The sequence below is a fragment of the Gopherus evgoodei genome, chromosome 2, assembly GCF_007399415.2.
Source record: "Gopherus evgoodei ecotype Sinaloan lineage chromosome 2, rGopEvg1_v1.p, whole genome shotgun sequence".
Classification (NCBI taxonomy): domain Eukaryota; kingdom Metazoa; phylum Chordata; order Testudines; family Testudinidae; genus Gopherus; species Gopherus evgoodei.
Genome location: NC_044323.1, coordinates 69,654,399 through 69,673,397, shown reverse-complemented (window position 1 = coordinate 69,673,397; position 18,999 = coordinate 69,654,399). Strand labels below are relative to the sequence as shown.

Sequence of the window (18,999 nt, the reverse complement as noted above, 5' to 3'; positions counted from 1 at the left end):
TACTGGAGCAAGAGGGGATATTTCCAGGTTGTGCGGGGATGTATTGTGATTTATCAGGTTCAGGTTCTGGTTTCTGCTGCAGCGTAGGGTCTCCTCAGGCTCCTCAAGGGGGTCTTCTGGGCTATAGGTGTAGAATCACATTCTCCTCACCAGGGCTGCCCAGAAGTGGGGGCAAATGGAGCAATTTGCCCTGGGCTCTGCAGGGGCCACGCGAGCCGCTCCAGGTTTTCGGTGGCGGACTCTTCACTTGCTCCGTGTCTTCAGCGGCGGGTCCTTCAGTGCAGCAGAAAACTCTGAGCAAGTGAAGGACCCACCGCTGAAGTGCTGCTGAAGCCTTGGAGTGCAGCCCGGTGAGTACAAGCGCCACAAGTGGCGCAAAAAAAGAAAGACGCAATCAGCAGCACTTAGGCTGCTCTATCACCACCGCTTCATTCTTCTGCAGCAATTTGGTCGTGGGTCCTTCCCCATCTTCCTTTGGTGGACAGTAAGGGGGCACGGCCCAAAACCACACTTGTAGTTGTAGATACGTGCAAGTGTAGATGTTCTCTATGTCTCAGTCTGGGCCTGCTTGAAACTACTTTTTAAAATTAACTGAATAACTCCAGTTGACACTGACCCTTTAAGACATTTAGCTTTGCAAGATGCTTACTATTTACATACAGTAACTTCTTCTCAATGCTTTACTTTTACCTTACTTATAAAGACACATTCCATAAAGTGTTTAAATACCAAAAAGGCTTAGACACTATAGAATATATTATAGAGTTGTTTGAAAGGTCTATAGAGCTCTCACAGGTAAGCATTCTACTTTTAAAAATATTCTAATCACATATAGCATGTTGGATTAAAATGGCTTTTTTTGGAATCATTACACTCTGTTGCATAAATAAGAGGTGTTATTAAAAATTGCCTAACTGGGCATAGCAGTACTGGCATAATGCTGTGCAGCCCTCATGATTAACAGTGAGAATTATTCTTCAGTCCCTAAACATGCCTTCCTATTAACAATTTTTTGAAATGTGTGTATGTAATAGACTGTAATGGCCTTTTTGGACTCTCATGCACTCTGAGGAAATGTTCCCTTCAAGGCCCAGTTCTGTAGAAATTAATAAAATTTGTCTGGCAAACATCCTGCTTTTGTTTACTAGGAGTTATTAAAAGGATCCACTGTCACTAAAAACAATTATAACCTTTGGTTCAGTTTTTCAAAGTTCATTCGCATATGAACATATGAACAATCCTATTGGGAATGCCTTATGTAATCTTCATTACGCTTGCTAACCTTTTGTTCCAGACTCTATCTTAAAGACTAAGCTTGAAAATGTTCTTAGCTTTTTATTATTATGTTGTTTTCTCCAGAGTTTATAGGTGCTCCTATCATAAACCTAGTCCCAGATTTGGACCTTAGCATCCAAAATATGGGGGTTAGCATGAAAACCTCCAAGCTTAGTTACCAGCTTGGACCTGGTAAAGCTGCCACCACCCAAAAAATTAGAGTGTTTTGAGGCACTCTGGTCCCCCCCAAAAACCTTCCCTGGGGACCCCAAGACCCAAATTCCTTGAGTCTTACAACAAAGGGAAATAAACCTTTTCCCTTCCCCCCTCTAGGTGTTCCTGGAGAGAGAGACAGAAGTAAACTCTGTGGATCTAAACAGAGGGAGTCCACCCTCTTTATTTCCAGTCCTGGAAACACAAGCACTTCCCTCTTCACCCAGAGGGAATGCAAAGTCAGGCTAGTAAATCTAACACACACAGATTTCCCCCTGACTTCTTCCTCCCACCAATTCCCTGGTGAGCTGCAGACTCAATTTCCTGGAGTTCCCCACTAAAGAAAAACTCCAACAGGTCTTAAAAAGAAAGCTTTATGTAAAAAGAAAGAAAAATACATAAAAATGGTCTCTCTGTATTAAGGTGACAAATACAGGGTAATTTGCTTAAAAGAATATTGAATAAACAGCCTTATTCAAAAAGAATACAAATCAAAGCACTCCAGCAACTATACCATGTAAATACAAAAGAAAGCAATAGAAACCTTACTGCCTTACTATATGGTACTTACAACTTGGAAATAGAAGATTAGAAAGCAGGAAACAGAAATCACTTCTCATAGCTGAGAAAGTGCAGGCAAAAGACCCCAGAACAAAGGACTCAGACACAAACTTCCCTCCCCCCAGATTTGAAAAAGTCCTGTTTCCTGATTGGTCCTCTGGTCAGGTGTTTCAGATTACTTCTTTCCAGGTGAAAGAGACGTTAACCCTTAGCTATCTGTTTATGACAGCTCCATTCTTGGTTAAACTTGTGAAACAATGAGACTTTGAAAAAGTTAGAATTTTAACTTTATTGGTATCTTTACAGAAAGCTTAACATTTCTCCCATTCTTTGTTTTAGGAAGTTGTTATATGTTTAATAATATTACCACCTCTGCCTCTCCTCATTTAAGTCTCCTGAAATACCGCTTTTTCCACAGTGCCTATAAAAATAATCCCATTGTTTTTAGTACTTTAAGCTTGAGCTCTTTTGTTCTTATATAGTTAGAAAACCAACATGATGTATGTGTGGACCTTAAATTAAGGTACCACATTCTATTCTAATCTCTATATGTATGTATACTGCCTTCATCACTGTAGCATCTGAGCACCTTTCAGTAGGGCATTAAATGACATGACAAACATCTATGATGGGTGCTTTGTTCTCTCTGTCATCTGCTCCCCACAGGGACAGTTGTGTGTGCAGGGTAAGGTTTGTTTTGATAAGGTTTGAGAGGGTTTTTTGGATCTGCTCTGGGGATGAATCAGGATTGACTAGTGAAGGAGACTGTTGTCTATAGGACCCTTGCCTCATTCGTTGCAGAAGTTGGAAGATGTGTATGAGGCAGGAAGTTGCAGGAAATAAAGGAGGATCCCACAGTTCAGGTAGTTTAATGTTGCCCTAGAGAACTGGACTCTATCACTGCCTGTGCCACGAGTTCCTGTGTGATGTTAATCAAGTCACTTAAACCATTTTTTTCACAGGTGGTCACAAATTATGTGTTCCTCACTTTCAGGGTGCCCAGTTTGATGCCCTGCTGTCTGATTTGCAGAAGTGCTGAGTACTCTTAACTGCAGCTGAAGTCAATGGGAACCGGGCTTTAAACCTATTAGTTGCTACGTAACACTAAGTACTCTGAAAAATCAGGTCCTTGGCATCTCAGATTGGGCATCCAAAATGAATGGATACTTTTGAGCTTAACCTCCTTGTTCTTCAGCTCCCTATCTGTAAATTAGAGGTAATACTGTCCCATCTCAGAGGGGTGTTGTGCATTAATTTAATATTTGTGAAGCACTCACTTACTATACTGATTAGTGTCAAAGAAAAACCCAGGAGGAAATTAATAATTCTGTTTTCAGAGCAGGATTTGGTTAGTGTGCAGTAAATAAGGCCCAGGGCCACACTTTGAATAACGAGGGAAAAACATAATATTAAACAGCTGTTCATTAAGTGAGCACTGTCCATTCTGTGCACTGAATGAGACAGGGGTCCTGAGGAAAAAGCATGTAATGAAATTAAAGACTGTATCATAACAGAAACACGTAAATTGGGCAAATTAGTGTTGCACAGGCAACCTTAATTCTGGCATTTCCTAACTTTTGAAAGCTTGATTTTGTAACCATTATAATGATCTTTTAATGTACTAGGTACGTAAAATATATCTACACAAACACGTGTGCACAGGTTTATTCTAGTTTTACAATTCCTTGCATTTTGTTCTAGTGTGCCTAATTAGCACAATGATTGTGTCTTCAGACATTCATTTTTAGAGTTCTGCCCAGTTTTAAATAATTACTTTTTAAAAAATAGTCCTTGTGCAAATACTGCAGATGGTGGTTATAATTACTAGAGATATTTTTCTCCTGAATCATTTTGTTTAATTTGGGTAAATAGTGTTTCTATATGAGATTTATGAAAAGCAGCACATTACAGTATTACATTGTTTCATTGATAAGATCAGAAACAGTAGATCACTATGAAAGGTTGCACTTGTAATGTTCAATTTCAATTCACTGGGTAATTATTCCGCATAATTACTGAGGCAACACTGAATAGATTAGCAATAAGAGGAGGAGCCATGCCTGGTAGCACATCTAGAACGTGCATTTTAAACATCTGATACCATAGTTTTCCAGTTGCACATAAAAGCAAATTATTTGAGCATCTTTATTTTTACTTATTTATTTTGCTAAGTCCTCTAAGAGGGCACCATCGTTTATTTTGAATTGTATACATAATTTATACATTTATTTACACACACACACACACCCCGGTGAAAGTAACACTCAGAAAATGAACTGGATTGATAGCCCTGATAGTGTACATCCTCAGATAAATAATGGATGTCCAATGAATTTAGGGCCAGATCTCTGAGCTATGCTGACTTACACCAGTTGAGGTTCTGGCTCAGTTACAGTTACTGCATCCCCACCCTTTCAATGTGTCTCAGAGACAACATGGAAAGTTGTCGCATGTTCTGAACTGTGCAGTGTATATCAGCCATACAGTTTTCAAAGTACATGAAGTCCACCAAATTATTGATTTTGAGAGAAAATAGCTTAGTGTAGCAGTATTATGTTCTCTGTTCTATAGTATAATTCTTGGGCATGGTGTCTAGATTTGCAACATTCTTATAGTGTCACAGTTTGGATGTATGGGAATTAGGGCTGTAAAGCAATTTAAAGAATAATCATGATTAATCGCGTGGTTAAAAAAATTAATCATGGTTAATTGTGTGATTAATAGCACTGTTAAAGAATAACTGAATACTATTTATTTAAATATTTTTGGATGTTTTCTACATTTTCAAATGTATTGATTTCAATTACCACACGCAATACAAAGTGTACAGTGCTCACTTTATATTTTTATTACAAATATTTGCACAGCAAAACACAAAAGATATAGTATTTTTCAATTCACCTCATATAAGTACTGTAATACAATCTCTTTATCATGAAAGTTGAATTTACAAATGTAGAATTATATACAAAAAATAACTGCACTCAAAAATAAAACAATGTAGAACATTAGAGCCTAAACTCCACTCTGTCCTACTTCTTGTTCAGCCAAGCACTTAGACAAACACGTTTATTTACATTTACAGGAGATAATGCTGCCCGCTTCTTGTTTACAGTAATGCCTGAAAGTGACAACAGTTGTTTGCATGTTGTAACTGGCATCGGAAGATATTTACGTGCCAGGTGCGCTAAAGATTCTTATATCCCTTCATGCTTCAACCACCCTTCCAGAAGATATGTGTCCATGATGATGACAGGTTCTGCTCGATAATGATCCAAAGCAGTGCGGACCAACTAATTTCATTTTAATCCTCTGAGTCAGAGCCACCAGCAGCTTTCTTTTTGTGGTTCAGTTCTGTAGTTTCCACATCAGAGTGTTGCTCTTTTAAGACTTCTTAAAGCATGGTCCACACCTCATTCCTCTCAGATTTTGAAAGAAACTTCAGATTCTTAAACCTTGGATCAAGTGCTATAGCTATCTTTAGGAATCTCACATAGGTACCTTTGTGTTTTGTCAAATTTGAATGAAAGTGTTCTTAAAATGAAGATCATGTGTTGGGTCATTGCTGTAACATGAAATCGCTGTACCATGAAAAATATATGGCATAATGTAGGTAAAACAGACCAGGAGACATACAGTTCTCCCACAAGAGTTCAGTCACAAATTTAATTCCCGCATTATTTTTTTAATGAGTGTCATCAGTATGGAAGCATGTCCTCTGGAATGGTTTCTGAAGCATGAAGGGGCATACGAATGTTTAGCATATCTGGTACGTAAATATCTTTCAGTGTTGGCTACAAAAGTGCCATGCAAATGCCTGTTCTCACTTTCAGGTAATACTGTAAATAAGAAGTGGGCAACGTTATGTCTCATAAATATAAACAAACTTGTTTGTCTTAGCGATTGGCTGAACAGGAAGTAGGACTAAGTGGACTTGTAGGCTCTAAAATTTTACATTGTTTTGGTTTTTGAGTCCAATTATATAACAAAAAATATCTACATTTGTAAGTTGCACTTTCACAATAAAGAAATTGTACTTCAGTACTTGTATGAGGTGAACTGAAACTATTATTTATTTATCATTTTTACAGTGCAAATATTTATAATAAAAATAATATAAAGTGAGCACTATACACTTTATATTCTGTATTGTAATTGAAATCAATATATTTGAAAATATAGAAAAACATCAGAATATTACACTTCAATTGGCATTGTATTGTTTAACCATGTGATTCAAAGTGCAATTAATCACGATAAATTTTTTTAATCACAATTTTTTTGCCTTAATCTCATAAATTATCTGTGATTAATCGACAGCCTGAATGGGAATTAATTCTTAAGGGGGCCCCTTCTACTAAGTTTTCAATTTTTGCTATGCAGTTTTGTGTCTGGAATTAAACTTTGGTCTAAATTCATTTGTGGGCATACATTTTTCATTTGGAAGTATAAACAGGTGATTTACAATCACAATGATGTATTAAGAGAGTACGATGGGTAAGGGGGCATTTGTCTTTGCATTTTTGCCCGTGCCATTAATTGATGGTGCAAAATTGCACACAAAATTGGAAGGCTTTAAAAAAAAACAATCCTTAAGGTTATTTACACTGTAATTATCATGCATTCAAACAGCAATTTGGTTGTGAGAAGTTACAGGAGATTTTGTGAAGCTGTGGCATTGACTTCACTTTCAGATTCCAGTAATTCTAGTTCTAGTGTTATGGATCGTGATTTGTTTTAGTATGGCATTCCACTGAAGGAACCTGATCTTGAGATCCTGTTTCTCCAGGTATTTAGTGTTAGACTCTAGTTACTGGACACAACAACTACTTTTCTGGTTTGCCAGTTTTCTCTTCTACCAGCTCTTCTCAGAAATTGAACATTTCTGCAATATTAAAATTTCTGAACAATTCAAGCTTCTTGTGAAATCAGAAATAATGAGAAGGAATTTTATGAAACATAACATAGTAAACTCAAGTGAGAAAGAGAGAGTACTCACTCTTGCGGAAGGAAAAAATACAGCATTTGGAGAAGGGTGGTAGCAATTATTTTCAGGAGTGGTGCTAAAACTGGGACTGAAATAGCAGTAATGGGGGACAATGGGCAGGTTCTGTTTTGCAGTAGCCAGTTTTAGAACACAATTAGCTTTGCAGCTAATTTGTTTGGCTTTGAGATAAAGTATACTTTTACTTAACTTTTATCTAGTGGTTTGGGGCCTTATTTCAAGTAAATATAATTATTTTTAACAATCTTTGAGTGTGTAGATTATCTTCATCTTCTGAGCTAGATCTGTTTGTTCTTATTTTATAGTGCAATGCATACAATATTGCCAAATTCAGACATTCAGAACTTGGATGTCAGGCCCACTGACTTAAGAATCATGATATTTGAGAAATAATGGTTGGTTCTTTTTATTGCTCTTTAGGTGCCCAGCCTTTATAAACAACTTTGTCAAACCTTTCTCTGCCACTGTGAGATCTAGAATCCTGTTTTAAATGAAAGCTGAAATTTGCACATACCAGCATGGCTCCAGGAACTGAAGCTATAAGAATGTGACCAACTATTGTGATACTAGTGATAAAATCATGAGAGTTGACAGTACTGTAAGGCAGGCAGAAGTGAGTCACACTATAACATACTTTTACACAGGGAGGCACTGGTGACAACATCGATCATAAGCCCTTTTTACATTGGGTGTGAACACACTCGTCCACTAACACAACTGGCGGGATATATTAATCACAAGCCCCCAGCTAAGACAAAAGAGGTTGTGAACCCACACAGGAGTTTCAGACTGAGTGGGCAGAGGGGTTTTTCTGAGTACCATTTGAGTAAGGATGGAGGTGGGTGTAGGAAGGCAGAACACACAGAATGAAAGAAACTTAGGGTCAGAGCAAGAGAGCCAAACAGCAGTCTGTAAGCATGGTGAGACCCTAGAGAGATGTCTTGGTCAAGGGTGATGGCTGAACCAAGCTTGGGCCTGTAAGCTAAGAAACTGCTGCTTTGATTTGGTCCCTCCTGTATTTGGAGAATCAGGACTTTGTACTTGCCTTGTAATAAACAGGATTCCATTAAAGGAAACACCAGACTCCATGGTCAGTTTCTGCTCCCATTGATAATACCGTGAACTTTGACTAGCTGTTTGGGTCAAAAAGGGGTACCAATACAATAGGCATCAATAGGTTGATATTTAGATTTGTTTGCTATTAATATTTATGAGCCTTAGCATTTGGGAAATCTCTGAATATGAATATCCACCTACTTATCCCCATTCTGTGCCTTTCTTTTAACTCTGGGGTGCCGCTGATGGGATCTTCTTTCATCTGGATTTCTGGGACAGGGTGTTGAGCCTCTCCTCTTGTGGCTATTGAGAAGGAATCATGTGATGAAGCTGGCGAAGATTTGTATTTCTTTCACTTTTCTATAGGAAGGAGAGGTATAGATATCAGATCTTTAATGTCAGCAGCAGTAAGGGAGCCAAACAGATGACTATCCAGAAACCAATATTAATATTGAAATTTAATTGCATTTTGCTGGCTGAATTTGGCAAATAGTTTTGCAATTCAATAAAATGCTTTTCACCCAATCCTATTATACAGAGCCACCAATGCCTGGAAAATTGAACATATGTTGTTGTAAATGGCACTGGGGACAGTGATGGAAATGGCAGTGGGAATGGCGATGGACATCTGTAATTTTGGCCAAGTGGCTGCAACTTTATTTTCCCATAAACAAGATAGTTTTTTGAGGCAACCTGCATTGCTCTGGCAACAGCTGATCAGTCTGTCACAAGCCTTACCTCTCTTGTGTCTCTGTGTCTCATCTGCACTGGTTTACATGGCATGGCTATTGGAGAAAGTTGTTTTCTGTTTATGGCTAAACTCTTGAAACAGAGTGGAAAAACAAAACACACACACACACACACACAACCCTATTTTTTTCTGCTTCCCATTTGAAACAGTGAAAATTGAAAAGGAACAAAATTCTTTGTAGGCGTAAACTTTTTTTTCCCCACACAGCTCTCATGAGTCGCCAGATAATTAGGACATTATTTCTGTGTTTGTGATTAAACAGATATGCCTGGCAGATTTGTTAGTTAATGGCTTCAGTAAGAAGGATCATCAACGAAAGGAAGAGCAATTAATAACTATTTTACAGAAATGATCCTTATGACTATTCAATTTTGTATCAACAGTTGCTACGTAGAAACTCCCTACCCCGGATTTCATCCCTGTCATTGACAAGACCCCATATAGATAGTTGGCTAGAGAGGCCCTGTAGGGACAACAGCTATGGTAGCTCTAGAATAGTTGCTTAAAAACATTGAGAGGGACATTGTCAAGTGGTTAGATTCAAAATGTGGACTTTGTTTAACAATAAATGAATGGGAAAGGAAGAGTTTGGGTTAACAAAACTAAATAAGTGGCGAACATTAACTCAGGCAGTTACCAAAGCTACCAATGTAAGTTAACATGACTGAGTCTTGAAGAAGAAAGATAGTATTTGACCAAAGAATAGAAATATTTTATAATTTGAAAACAATGAAAAAACCCACAAGCTTTTATTTGAATAATTAAAAACACAAACAAAAGACCATTGTACTAGTGCTTGGGTATCAAAAAGGAAAAGTGACTAAGATTGGAACATGAAATTTTCCCGCCTATTAGCCAGACCTAAGAGTTCCATCATGGCTTTGCCACCTGCCCTGAACAATACACTGTCCCAGGAGTAGACCAGATGTCACATTGTGACTTTGAAAGTCACAGCCAGCCTTCCAGGTTCCTTCATGTTTCTAGGGGGAAATAACTGATACCGGATCAAGATCTAGTACAGAGTACTTTCCCCACTCCAGCCTGCCAGCATACCTCTGATAGCATGTTCATATGTGTGAAGGAGGAGAGACAAAGCTCCACCCATCCTCCATCCCAGCCTGTAATGTGGGGGTTTGGACATATTCTACATATGGAGGCTACTTTCCTCCCCATACTGCAACCCACAATCCAGGAAGCTGGCTCAAGGGAGAGTAAAGGAGCATCTTACAATATCGTACCCTCCAGCATAACCTCAAAAGCAGAAGCACAATCTGTTCCTATGTGAATTGCAGTCTCTCCCTACCTCACACCTCCAACCCCGCATCCTAAATAGAAAAAATAAAGGAAATTTTTTTTAATTAACAAACTATAATAACATAGCACTAGTAGAAGAATAAAACAGATTTTATAAAATAGTTGTTATCCTGATAGTACCTCTTTCAAATAAAAGCATATAGTTAGAACATAAATGATATTTAAAACATGGGATATAGTTTGCATGTATAATTAGTAGCAATCAGTGAACCTGAAAAGAGTTCCATTAAGCATCTAAATTCTCATTTGCTTCTCTAAACATTGAGAGGCTATGGCTCCCCTCAAACTTGCCTGCAACCCCTCTCCTAGATCCCTCTGAGAGTTGACTATCTCCATCCATCTGTGTGATCCCGACAGGCCCCACAGGCTTCTGCCTTCCAGTGTCAATCAGTCCCCAGTTCCCATCAAGCAGCACTCAAAAATGTATTTGCTTCTCTCTGCCGTCCTACAACAAACTTTTGGATGCTTCTGTGATGCTTTTGAATGTTTTTTTTTTTAATCTCTGCATTGGCAGCGATTCCCAAATGAGATCTCTAGGAAAACATAATAATGCCAAATATCACTCTGTCATTCTCACTCTCACTTATGGTTGTCTGCCCTGACTTTATTAGGAGTCGGGTTTATGGAGTCATATTGGGAAAAGTAATTCTGACTTGCTGTGTCAAAGTGCAATTGGCAGAGAAAGGATTCCTGCATTTGAACCAGCTTTCTTTAATCACCTTGGAGGTTATCCAGAGAGCTTTGCTTATAGCACTTCAAGAACAAATCATAAGGTTCACAATGCGGCCATGTTCTGTAGTGAGTAGGAGAAGTACAAATCTATACAAAAAGAAAGGGAAATACGCAGACATGTATTTCTTTATCAGCAGGAAATGAAGAGTAAATCTGTGGAGAATATTTGATCCTCTTTCCACACACCCTCCACCCCAAAAAAACCAAACAACCACCCAACCAAAAACCCACTGCTTACAAAAGTTATGTGCTGCAAAGTTGTTAAACCTAATGGGAGGACATTAGTTCCATCAGAAACCCAAGCCCCTTTAGAGTCAGCATCCTTATTACAGAGGTGGATAAACCCAAATCCTTGAGAAATTAGTTGTTCTGTTCTAGTAGCCATTGAAGCAGCTTTTGTATTGCACTTTAAGTGCTTGTTTCCCGGATAGTTGACTCCCTGATTTCATATGAAAAATGTAGTGCTTCTGTAGCTAGTTTACAGCCTGGGGTGTTAATGCTGAGAGTCGAGGCCATCATCTGTGAGGCGAGCACAAGTACTATAGCAGCTGAACCAAGTCCTGGTATCATGACCCAGCTATGTAGAGAGTCAGAGGGCCAGTGCATATGTGGGAGAAGGTGGGGGGGAAGGAGGGGAGAGAATTACAAAGGAGGAGGAACAAGAGAGAGAGAAGAAACTGAGGTAAGGGACAGGTAGAGAGAACAGATCAAGGTCCATCACTACAGAACATTTCATATCAGAGAAATTAACTGGAAGATCAGTAATTCCCAGCTGATGTCACAGAACTTGTGGCCATATATGAGGCATGTAAAGCTGCAGACAAACCATCTAATCCACTTGAGAATCTGAGCGTCTCATTGCAGTTTGAGCATTAGTAGAAGAATCAGATGAGCTATGCTTGCTAAACCACTGATTGTGATCTGTTCCTCTTGGCAGATGAAGCTAATTTCTCTAATGCGCCTGTGGTCCATGTGTTACAAAAATTGATATTAATGTTTATTTTTGTATTCCAGGTCTAACTTTATTTAAAATGTTACTGATTAAAGGATAGAAGTTTACAGAACTCAAAAAGACAAGCGATTTCAGGGAATAATGACTTTTATTGCAGTAAAACCCAGAGCCACCAATGAGGGACATACTGTATTACGCTAGGAATGGAATAAACAAATAGGTAGAAATAATCATTAGTGAGGAGAGATCACAATTTAATTTTAATCAGAACATTAAAAAAATAGGCTAGACATGGAATGGGGTGATCACATAAATCATCAAAGTTTTTTTGTTTTTTTAATAGGTAAGTTATACCCCAAATGCTGTTTAGCCTAGCCATTGTTAGCTGGTTGATTTCCTGAAGGTGTCTCAACAGAAGTTAAGTCTTGAGGAGGGATCTGAATTAAAGATTAGATCAGGAAGAGCAATCCACACATAAGAGGCAGCATGGAAGAAAGCGTGGAGATATTTGTGGGAGAACAGACAGGACTCAAGGCTGATTTCATTGGCAGAGTCAGGGATGTGATGGGATAAGAGACATAAAGGTCTATCTTTTAGAGGTGAGGACCAGCTGGAAGGAAATATGTTTCTAATTCTCAGGAAGTATTCAAGCAGTGCACATTTTTCTTGTTTGTATACTTTGAGTACTAAGGTACTGGGTTAAAAAAAACTCAGCCTTTCGAGGAAAAGGTATATTGGAAGAGAGAAAAGAGTGTATCTGTTCAGTTCTTGTAATATGATCTGAGGTGATAGGGTGAGTGTGAAGAGGTTCCCATTTCTAGCTTGGGGCTAAGGATATGTCTGCATTTGAGCTGGGAGGCGTGATTCTCAGCTTGTATAGACATATCTACGCCACAGTTCCCAAAGCCTCAACACCAGTTAAATGTGGTAAAATCAGCCAAAGCAGACCCTGTGCTCTAGTGATGGAAGTCAGGTGGCACAAGCAGATCTGTCTTCTTTTTTCCTCTCTGTGTCACCCAGGAATGGACTCCTGAATTGCCAGGCTATTTGCTTTCCCCATAGAGCTGCCCCTCTCCTGCTCTGTGTTCTATACTACATTCTGGAGCATGGACTTTTCAAACATGATACAGCGTGAAAAGATTGCAGCACACACATTAGATGAAAGTGTGACATCATCACATTGTGCTACAGCATGTTGTCATTACAGTCCTTGACATAATCAAACTAATCCTTGTTATTGTATATTATTTGTGTTACAGTGGAAAACAGAGGCCCCAGTTGGGATCAGAGCACCATTGTGCTGGGCATGGTACAAACACATGTGACGTTTGTGTTTTGTTCAGCAAAATCTAACAAGCTGATAATTTCCCCACAAGCTGTTTGCAGAACTATCAAAAGGTTGATCCTCCAGGGCACATGTCGGGTTTCTGAACTCACCCAGCCTTTGATCTCCAGACTGCCAGCAGCATGGGTCTGGTTGTGGGATACTCAGCCCTCCAACTGAGTCCATGGGAGTCTACCTTTCCATAGAAGGATTCTCTTCTTTCAGAGACCTGCAGTAGGCCATGGCTCAGTTCAGTGTCCTCAGGCGAGTGTCTGTAGTAATAATTCTAAAGTAATAGTATAGTATAGTAATAAACTAAAGTAATAGTTTGTTGCGTTTTGTCAAAGTGGACCTCAACAGGCAGTGATCTCCTGAACAGTTCTTGCCTTCAGCCAGGCCCTCTGTAGGAGCTCTCCATTCCTCAAAGTCTGCTGCTAGCTGAGCTGGGCTTCTCCCTTTACATCTTCCCCCCCTCCCCTGACATGCCTGGCAGTTGTGGAAAGGTAGGGTTGCTTGAGTCCAGAGCAGTTCATTAAGTGTCACTTGGCCAGTGTGGGGTTTATACATCCTGTCATGGAGCTTTACTACCTTGTGATAGTGTTTTTATGATCTGAACACTTTTCCACCAGGGACTGGCCTAAGATCACAACCCATTTAACATCAACTATTGAATAGCCATCACGTAATACAATGCTTCAGTGCTGAGCTGGTCCAGATTCATACTAGAAGAGATGAAAAGCTCCCTCTCCCTACTATTACAATTCCCCTGAATCATTAATTACCCGCAGACAAAGCACCAGTCCTATATTTATCAAATACCTCGTGTGTTGCCTTGTGAGAAGTAAATGAACCACAGGGGTATTAGTTCAGAACAAAATTCATTTTTTTAAGATAAATATAAAAATTACATGAGCTGAGTATTGGATGCATCATGGTTAGGGGTTGGATGACTCAGATGATGACTTTGTACAGCCCTGTGACGACATGCCTCAAAGATAAAGCTTACCTGTTGCTTAAATGAGTGGGCTTATGAATTATTATACAGCTTTTAACATTTTTAAATAATATAGTTATCAAATGGTTATTGTCGAAAAAGAAAGAGTCATGACAACTTTAACATGGAGGTTTGTGGACGTTTATTTCAGCATTGGTGGTGAAATCTCATGAACAGTTTTTGTGAGATTTTAGGCCTAAATCATAGAATCAGAGAAATGTACGGCTGGAGGGAGTTCAGTAGGTCATCTAGTCCTGTCCCCTGCACTAAGGCAGGCTTGAATATTCTTTAGACCATCACTGATAGGTGTTTGTCTAACTTGTTCTTAAAAACCTACAATGATGGAGATTCCACAACCTCCCTAGGTAATTTGTTGCAGTTCTTTCTACTACCCTTACAGTTAGGTAATGTCAAACCTAAATCTCCCTTGCTGCAATTTAAATGATAGATTTCTTACAGGACCAGCCAATCTTTCCCCCGGAATGATGATTTTCATGAAAGTTTGGCCATTGCTGAAAAAGAACCATAAAACAGGCTACCTATTGGATCTAACCATGGCACCAAAACCATGATCCAACGTTCCCCAGATCAGCATGCAGAGAGATTCCTTTGCTCAAAGTTCTCACCACTTGCATGGGAAAGAGGCACTCACCTTCCTTTACATAAGCAGCCTCTGCCCTTTTCCTGGATTATGCAGAGAATGGATTGGTTTACATATTGAGGGAGAAGACGGAATGTAGGCAACAGACCGGATTTACACCTTATGTGCCCCTAGGCACAGCATCTTCAGTCCCCTACCCCACCTACAACAGATCTTTGTGTTTTCCATAAAAAATGAAACTTTTAACCCACTTTTTACTGTTACATGCCCCTAGGCATGTACCTACTGTTCCTAATTAGAAATCCAGCCCACAATGGGTGGGTATGAACCTGTAACACCGATAGACCTGGTCATTAGTGGGTGGGATTGAACCTCGGACCGCTGGAGCTAAATGCATGAGTCTCTACTGCATGAGCTAAAAGCCACAAGGCCCTTAGCTAAGGCTGTAGAGCAGACTCATTAATCTCTCAGTGGTCTTGGTGCCGCTAGATGGGACAGAGGAACACACCCAGGAGGTGTGTGGGTTACAGGGTACACATTATCCCACTCTGCCCTCATGAAGATTGTCCAAGAAAGGTAATAAAGTCTATTTTGCCTTTCTCGCAAAGCACCCTCCACAGTGGTGAGTCCTGCTTTGGGAGGGCACAAAGAGCAGCAGTGACCAGAGAGGTTCCCCAATAGGATGACTGCTTTAGACCCCATGCTTCCATGGTTAGTGTGTAAGGAGGATTGTGAGGGGTTTTGGAGAGACAGTTTGAAGGGGAGAAGCTAGAGTACAGCTAGTTGAGTCATGATTATAAGAGGGGTGTAAGTATGGCAGCTGTTCATCCAGCCATGTATTAAATGCTACACCAAGCTCCACAGTCTGGAGGAGGCAGGTAGGATACCATTCCCCTCTGACCCCTATTGAAATTCTTTGTTTAAAGCCCATTTACTCAGACTTTGGGCTGGGGAGCAGGATTTGACCTAGAGAAGTGTTCCCTAAAGGAAGGATAAAATGGTTGAAAAAAGATTTATTTAAATGGCAGAAAAATAATCTTCAGACACTTGAAGGATGATTTGGAATTTACCCTGACTCTGACAGAAATCGTCTCATATAAAAGACTCATTTCTGGAACCTAGGACAATGTTGAAGACTTTTATAATATTTGGGAATCCTGCCAGGATGCAAAGCCAGCTAAGCATCACACTGCGTAGAGTTGTTTATACATCCTTTTCTACATTTCACTTCATACTCTTTCTTTTTTTCTTTTCCCCAGGTTCTTATTTTATTATTTTTACTCTGCTGTTTTCCTAAAGTAAAAATAGAAATTAACTTATTGATAGGTAAACATATTCAGTGTTAACTGATTCAGCTTTCTTCACTGAAGTGAGATAGGAATGAATAGTAGCCAAAAAACGCTTTTCAAGGTTACTAATTACATTTTGTCTTTCCCCCTTTTTATTCTCAGTAGAAAGCAGCAATAATAATAGAAAAAGAAAGGGAGAAAGGTACTGTCACCAAATGAATAATGGTTGCTACAGATTGGCATTGGACAGATTCTCTTTAATACCATAAGTGGCATAGGCAACCTTCCAATGGAACAGAAAAGCTTTTATTTTTCTCTTTCTCTCATTACAGATGGACCCAGTTCAGAAAGCTGTAATAAATCATACATTTGGGGTTCCTCTTCCTCATCGAAGAAAGCAAATCATATCATGCAACATTTGCCAGCTGAGATTTAATTCTGATGTAAGTTGACTATTTTGTATTAGTCTAAAAAATATGCATTAGTCTATGCTGGATGTGCAATGAGAGAGTCTTTTCTGTGTGTATTAATTACTTGAGCTTAAATGAAACATAATGGTTTTAGACAGTGGATCCATAGTAGATGAGGATGTAGGATACTGTACACAGAGCCAATTACTTGGTACTTTATACATGGTGGATCAGATTCTCCCCTCAGTTCCATTCCTGTAAGTTTACTAATTTCAGCGGTGCTGCACAGGGTATAAGTGAGGGCAGGACTGATCCACCATCTTTAATGGGTGCAATATAGTTTCTAGATCCTAATGCCTCTACCAGAACTAGATAATTTGGCTGCACTATTTTTCCTTTAAATACCAGAGGCACTTCAGCATTGTCCATATGACTTAGCCGTACCTTTTCTGCTCATGCTCCAAAATCTGTACCTCCAGTAGTGTAAACAGTTGTGGCAGTTTGGTGCTGCTGTCTTATCCACTGCAATCCTAGCTTTTAAAAACAAAGATTATTTTCATTATTTGTCCTCCACCTCATCCACAAGCAAATGATGTGAGATGAAGGGGACTGCTCCCAGCCTGAAAATTCTCATTCTGTAAGGGGAAGAGGCTCAGAGTCTGGATCGTTTGTTGGACCTTCCACATCCTCACATGCCGTCCAAGCCTTCTCTCCATTCACCTCCACAAGGGCAGATTAGTCATCTTCAGAACTTGGAACATGACCGATTGGACCCATCCTTTCCTATTTTTCAGGGATAAAACAAAATATTCCAAAATAACCCTTTCCCTTGGTTCAATCCACCTTCAAAAGAAAAAAAGTTTTAGGTTTCCATTCCACATTCATAAGTGGATAATAATTGGGCAAGGAATCTGCCATCCTTTCAGACTCTTCTTCTTCCCAAGAGGACGATCCGGGCTCTTTCTGCAGGAGTGTTCCTGTGCTTCCTCTCCATTTACATGTTAGCCACTTAATACCACAGGGACTCAAGACCCTCACACCCAGGCTAGGACCAAAAAGATCCCCCAATAAGAAAAGAAAGGTGGCCCAATGGTGAATAAACTACCAAATGCCACCAAAAAGTTCTGAAGTGTTCCAGATCCCCAGTATTGACTATTAGCTCCAGTTTCCCACCCAAAGAAGCAGAACTCTTCTCCCCAGATCGTAAGCCTGATCCAGAGAGAACAGACAAGGTTCTGTATACAGATGTATTTAAAAGTAAGGAGGTGGTAGACTCTATTGAGCTCCAGGCAGAGGGAAGAGGATGAGCAGATTCAAGTGAAGTGCAAACATCTCCAATCTAAACCCTTTCTTTTCTCCTTTGAAGATGCAAGCAGAAAGAATTGGGAAGTGCCTGACAAGGGAAAGAGGCTTAGTTGGCAAGTCCTAGAATATTCTCTTCCATGGGCACTGCATCTCTCCTGGAGGCTTTCTCACATGAGTAGATTTGGCAGAAACTTATCTGCCTGTTCCAAACAGGTCTTGTCATTGACAGTTTCATTTGTTTGCTTACTAAAATAACCGCTACCAATACAATAGGTTAACTTTTGATCTGCTGTCCAACCCCAAGGTGATCACAACAGTATTGGTAGAGATAATAGGTTGAAAAATATTGGCGCTTATCCAGGCCTATTCTTAGGCAGCATACTTATCAAAGCATTATTCTCAAAGACCTCCTCATGAGAAGTAATTCAAAGGACCATTCATTGCTTCAGCAATGAAGATTTGTCATAAAATTTAAGAGGGGATCATGAATCTTTTCTGTAAGTGTTGTCCCCCTAGGGAGTAGGATAAATTCAAATAAGCCTAGTGTCTTTCTGATGACAAGATCCACACACTGATCTCCACAGTCAACCAAGTGTCATGCATTCATCTTTACTTGCATTCCTGGATCTTCTGCTTTCATGTATAGAGATTATTCCCTGCACACATACAAGAGCTTTTTTTCACATCACTGGAACTATTCCCAACAAGGCATACAAAGATTGGTAAAGATACCATTCAGAGTTATCTGACCTCTCAGTGAGTGAAAACAGTATACCTAAATGAAGGTAGGATCAAACTCCAGAATCCTACTGTGGACACCAAGACTTTCAGGATTGGTAGCTCACCTGAGGCATAGCAACAAAAGGGAACATTGGCAAAGTCAGTGAGGCTTCAGAGAATCATTAACGCTAATGATCACAGCAGCCACTCTAGCCCTTCAGGATTTGAGTAGGGAGGATGTCCTGCTTCAATCAGACAACATGATGTGGCATACGTAAATCTGCAAGCAGGAACAAAAACCTCAAGTCTCAACACAGTAGTGATGATACACATCCTTTCCTGGGAAGAGTGCCACCTACTCTGCATCCAGATGGCCCACATAAAAGGGACACAGAACACACAATTGAACTGGTAAAGTCATTGGCAGACATTCAACTCAGAGTGGTCCCTGAACCGAGAAGTATTTCAGCTGATTTGGAGGTAGGCTTTCCTCAGAT

General features: G+C 39.6%; 1 protein-coding gene across 3 annotated transcripts in view; it reads left to right on the top strand.

Annotated features, from left to right (window-relative positions):
• ZNF385D (zinc finger protein 385D) overlaps positions 1-18,999 on the top strand; it is a 360,631-nt gene that overhangs the window by 223,003 nt on the left and 118,629 nt on the right. For all 3 annotated transcript variants that reach the window (XM_030550947.1, XM_030550948.1, XM_030550946.1), the window contains one exon: positions 16,400-16,510. In XM_030550947.1, coding sequence (XP_030406807.1) covers positions 16,400-16,510 — 111 coding nt within the window. The remainder of the gene's footprint in view (positions 1-16,399; positions 16,511-18,999) is intronic.